The sequence below is a fragment of the Vulpes lagopus genome, chromosome 14 (assembly GCF_018345385.1).
Source record: "Vulpes lagopus strain Blue_001 chromosome 14, ASM1834538v1, whole genome shotgun sequence".
NCBI lineage: Eukaryota > Metazoa > Chordata > Mammalia > Carnivora > Canidae > Vulpes > Vulpes lagopus.
The window spans coordinates 10,277,315-10,282,566 of NC_054837.1; the positions used below are offsets into that span (position 1 = coordinate 10,277,315).

At 60.2% G+C, this 5,252-nt stretch overlaps 1 protein-coding gene across 1 annotated transcript; it reads left to right on the forward strand.

Moving 5' to 3' along the window:
- The first annotated feature begins 1,989 nt into the window (after nt 1-1,989).
- MIF (macrophage migration inhibitory factor) lies at nt 1,990-2,840 on the forward strand. The gene is made up of 3 exons (XM_041729026.1): nt 1,990-2,223; nt 2,371-2,543; nt 2,657-2,840. Exons 1-3 carry the CDS (start codon nt 2,116-2,118, stop codon nt 2,721-2,723), a joined length of 348 nt encoding a protein of 115 aa, XP_041584960.1. The 5' UTR covers nt 1,990-2,115; the 3' UTR covers nt 2,724-2,840.
- The last annotated feature ends 2,412 nt before the right edge of the window (nt 2,841-5,252 follow it).

Consider the following 5,252-nt stretch of genomic DNA (forward strand, 5'->3'; position numbering starts at 1 on the left):
TTAGGCCACTCAGTCCTCAGAATACTTCTCTGTAAGGTGGACACTACTAGCATCCTCAAATTACACGTAGGGAAATGGAGTCTCAGGTTAGTCTAGTGTCCAAGCTAGTAAGGGGTGGGACGGGGAGTGATATCACCTCCCCAGGTGCCTTTCTAGAAAGATGGCACTGAATGCTATGGGGAAGGGTCAGAGCAAATGGTAAATAGCTCAGAGGCTGCCCGGATCAGGGAAGACTGCTCTATGCTACAGTAACAACCTGAAAGGCAGTGGCTCACCTACAGGGACATCGCCAGTGTTTGCTGGTGCGGATCCATCTTGTCACGCTTCCACCATCTCAGAGAACCAGGTCCTGGCTCTTGAATCTTCTGCCTGGAGTCACTCCTGCCACTTCTGTTCTTATTTCACTGGGCAAGGCAAATCATATGGCCAGATCGGCTGCCAGGGGGCAGGGAAATAGACTCCTCCCCTAGGAAGAGCAGCCTACCAGGGCCAGGCCAAAGGTGAAGCCAGCTAACTTAAACTAAGGTGTGGGGGGGTGCTAGGGGGAAGGGAGCGGAGGAGGAGGAGGGTGACAGTGGAGGGAAGCCCATTTCACTGGCAGGCCAACAGGTGCGGGAGAGGAAAAGTCACGCACTTGGATTTGGACACAGGGAGCAGGAAGTGCCGAATTAGCTACTGAGCTCTGAGGACGGCTCAGCGCTAGAGACGTGGAGTGCATCAGTCCATCCGTGGTAAGAGCCCTGGGCACAAGGTATGAGAGTGAGGAAGGATGAAGCCTGGGTCCCAGCTGGAGGAACAAACACTTGCAGGCTATTTGCACAACCAGGCCATGGGACCTACTTGATTGGATGCTGGCTGGTCCCACAGGCACCAGTGTCCTTGCTGTATCACATGGCCATCGTCAAGGCCAGTGTGTGCTGTGCCACCTTAACCAGATAGCACCTGCCAGATGCCAAGGAGAGCTCTGAGGACTCAGCCAAACCCAATGGACCCCTTCCAGCACCTAAGAGAGATCCGTCCCCCAGCACAGCAGCAGCCTGACCAGCGGGGCTCCTCAGAGTGGGAGTGGGTGGCCTCTTAGCCACAAGCCCTTCTGCCCAGTGATGGCAAGGCCTGCAGGTGTAGCCAGGGCCCCAATCCAGCCACTGCTCTGTCCTCTTCCTGTCATGTCACGGCTATCTTCATTCACCCAGTATTTAGTCTATGTCTCTTGTATGTTTGGCACCCACCAGATGCCCCCTGAGCTAACCATTAGTGGAAGAGACAAAAAATTCTCTGAGGGCTCTCAGAAAGGGCATCCCTACGGGATGTTACTAGGGTGGGGCTTCCTTGAAGACTAAAGTTCCTGGACCTGCAGAAGAGTTGCTCAGGGGAGCAGGAACTTGGGGGTGGCTTCAAGACACAGCTGCTGACCGCCTCTAGCCTATGGAGCACTGTCTGAGCGTCACCTCTTAGTCCCTGCCCCTCCCCTTGGAGTCTCCTAGCATCTTCACTCACCTTAAAGAGCAAGGGTGAGGGAGGGCACCTGGATGGGGACTCGGGCTCTACCGTGCCTGCCCCCCTTCTACCTGCATCACGCCGCCCTCGCCCCATCTCTCTCTCACACTCACACACCTAGGACCGTAGCCGTGGGGGCCACGCAGCCCCGGACATACGAAGCTTCCAGGCGTGCGGCGGAACCGGCTGCAACTTCACCCGCTTTCCCAGCTCTGGACTCCTGGGGGGTAGGGGGTCACGTGCCCAGGGGACCGCTGTACCTCCAATGCCTGGCACACACACGTCCCTGAACATCAGTGACCAAACAAAGGACTAACAAAGAAACTAAAGAAAGGCAGATCCCGCCAAGAAGGCAAAGAAGCCACGGGCGATGACGTCACCAGCGGGAGGCAGCCGCGGGCGCGCGGGGCGGGGCCTCGACGGATGGTGACGTCGCCGGGGCGGGGCTGGAGGTCGCGCGGGGGCGGGGCCATCGCCGGCGGCGGCGTCACAGGAGGCGGGGCCGCTCCGCGCTAGGGGGCAGCTCGGCGCGGCGGTCACGTAGCGCAGGTTCCCCGGCTGCAGCCGCGCGCGCGTCGGTCGGTTCCCGGGCCCGGTCCCCGCCACTCGTCCGCCAGGATGCCGATGTTCGTGGTGAACACCAACGTCCCCCGCGCCTCCGTGCCGGACGGGCTCCTTTCCGAGCTCACTCAGCAGCTGGCGCAGGCCACCGGCAAGCCGGCGCAGGTCTGCCGGGAGGGAGCAAGGGGGGGGCTGCCGGGCGGACGAGGGGGTCCGGGCTGGGGGGCGGGGAGGCGACCCGGGTTGAGGCCCTGGGCGGGGAAGGCCCGGCGAGCTGCCCGGGCCGCCTGACCGCACCCCGTGTCCCCGCAGTACATCGCGGTGCACGTGGTCCCGGACCAGCTCATGGCCTTCGGCGGCTCCAGCGAGCCGTGCGCGCTCTGCAGCCTGCACAGCATCGGCAAGATCGGAGGCGCGCAGAACCGCGCCTACAGCAAGCTGCTGTGCGGCCTGCTGGCCGAGCGCCTGCGCGTCAGCCCGGATAGGTGCGTGGGGCGGCGGGGGGCGCGGGGGGGCGGGGGGCGCCCCGGCGGGAGGGGCGCGAGGGCCCGCGCCGGCCAGGACGCTGCCCGCTGAGCCCCGCCTCCACGCCCCGCAGGGTCTACATCAACTACTACGACATGAACGCGGCCAACGTGGGCTGGAACGGCTCCACTTTCGCCTGAGCGCCACGCCCGCCGGACCCGCTTCCGTCAGGCCCCGCTCCCCGCAGCCTTGTGTCCCCCCCGCCCCCAGCGACCCCACCTCCAAGGCGGGACCAATAAACGGTTTGGAGGCCGCAACTGCCTCGGGCTTCCTTGGCTTGCAGAGGAGAGGATGCAGGGCCGGGCCACGGACCCGGGAACCGAGGCCGGGAGGGGTGGCCCCTCGGCATCTACTGTTAGAGTCCCTTTGCCCAGCCTTTCCCTCCTGTGCCCCAGCAGAGGCCGCAGCCTTGATTGGCATCCTGCCCGAGGCCACAGGCCCAGGAATAAGATTCCAATCAAATCAGAGCTTCCCACTCAGCATTTGCCCTCCCAGGGCAGGTTCGTGACTCTGCCCTTGGCCGGAACCCAGAGTTGAATCCATTCCCGCCAACAGGGGCAGGGCCACCACGTGGGCTGGGCTGGTGGGAGGAGTGGGAGGGAGAGGGTGGGGATGAGTCTGATTGGTCTGAGGGGTTGGAGGGTCAGATGGGCTGGACCTTTCAGCCCCACCTTCTTCCCATCTTCCAGATTGGCAAAGGGTGCTCTGGGAAGAGAAAGCCTCCCCCTTCTACCACCTGGTGTGATAGGGTAAAGCCCTGCTGGGCTGGTGCCCTAGTTTCTTGACCTGGAAAGCCCCCTTGTTCTGGAACTTGGGGACAGTTTTCAGGTTGGGGATGGGGAGGTGCACAGGAGGCAGAGTCCTTGGTTACACTGCCCTGTCTGCCCCCAAATCAGTGCCGGGCTCTGCTATTTTCGGGCACCCGGGTCTCCACCACAGCAGTTACCAGCAACAACACCTGTCCTTTAGTTTTGCTGCCATTCTTGTGAGATAGTAGCTGCTAGGATATTGTAGGTCCTGGCCCTGCGGGCACCGCCAACAACATCAGTATCAAGGGCAAATGTGACTGGAGTCTAACTAGGACCCCTCCGGCCCAGGGCAGTGCCTCCCTTGTGGGGGTGAGGTTAGGACAGTGGGCAGTTTCTCTGCCCACACTTGGGCTGTGGGGACCTCAGCTGCCATGCTGCTTCCCAGAGCAGGTGTCTTTGGGCTATAATCCATTCGTAGCCCGCAGTGTGAGACACTCCATGCGCCCTGGCAGCAGCTCCTTCCAAGTGAGACCCAGCCACTAGCACTAGGAATTCATGTGCCTGGAGCTGGCCCTAGTTAGCCAGGGCCAGCACCTGTGTCTTGGCTAAAGGGAAGGACCAGCTCCACCCTTCCTGCACGGCCTGACCTGTGGGATAAGTCAGTCATGTTCATTTCATCTGCTTGCACAGGGGGCGGGGGGGGGGTCTTCCGACCACATGAACCCCATTCCTGGGCTCTCAGGAGAGAGGTGAGGCCTCACCTCTGGACTCCTGCTGGCTCTGTGCCTTTGAGATCCCTTGCTCTTTGTTTCTTAGCCTCTACGTAGGCCAGATTATCTTAGAAGAGGACTTTTTAAATAATGTGGAATTTAAGTGAATTTGCTTTTGAAAGCTGAGGGGCTCTAGGGGAAAGGGTTGCTGTCTGGGCCGAGCCTCTGGAGGCTGTTACTGCCCTTCTGACATTGGGAGTGGGGAACAACAGGACTGCCTTTGAGCCACGGACAGTGACAAGGGCTGTCTTGTGTGTGTACAGAGGCCTGGGGCCTGCAGAGGCCACAAATTCCTTCCTTGAGATGCCTGCCAGTGCTGTAGCCCCACAACACCCACTATCCCTACACAAGTCACCTCTGTGGCATCACCGTGAACACCTGGCAGGCAGGGGCAGGAAGTTCCTGGTGCCTATCCCAGGCTTGAAGCAGAGGATAAGTCACACTTCTCCTCTGATTATGACAACTTCAGAACAACTCAGCCCCAAGGGTATGGAGCCCAGTCATCTGGCACTTTACGCACAGATCCACGCCCTCCCTCCCTCTTTTCAAAGTGGTTGGCACTTTGTGCTCTGGGGGTAGTCCACTCTTGCCTACCAGCTTGCTAGTCAAGATGCCTAAGAACTGCTCTGCTTCTCAGGTCTAGGTCCTGGAGGCAGGGTCGGTACCCTCCCCTTCCACCCCATGTCAACTGAGGCCTAGGCAGCAAGGATTTATTTCCAGAAGAACAGTAGTAAGGATTGGGTCACGTTTTGAAAGAGGAAGGAGAGTTAGCTCAAGGGAATCTGTAAGGTTGTTTTGCCCATCTTTGGGAATGGGGTGGGGTGCTCCTCTTCCACAAAGATCTCTCAGGATCTTGCTTCCAGCACCTTCGGTGAGAGGGCTGTTGAACCCCACCCACACCGGTGTCCATCCCAGGGAGATGGTGACATGGCTCCTACAAAAGCCAGAAAGTCTGTGAGCTGAGGCCTCTTTCATGGATCTGAGCACCAGCTGCTGCCACCCCAGCCCTGGCCTTTGTCACAACCCCCTCAGCTCCTGTGTGACCCTTGTGCCCTGGTTCCCAACACAGCCGCTTTCCTCTGTGCTGCATGCAGGCCTGCTCTTGGTGTCTATCTCACAGATCGATGGACACCACGCATGGTCAGAACCA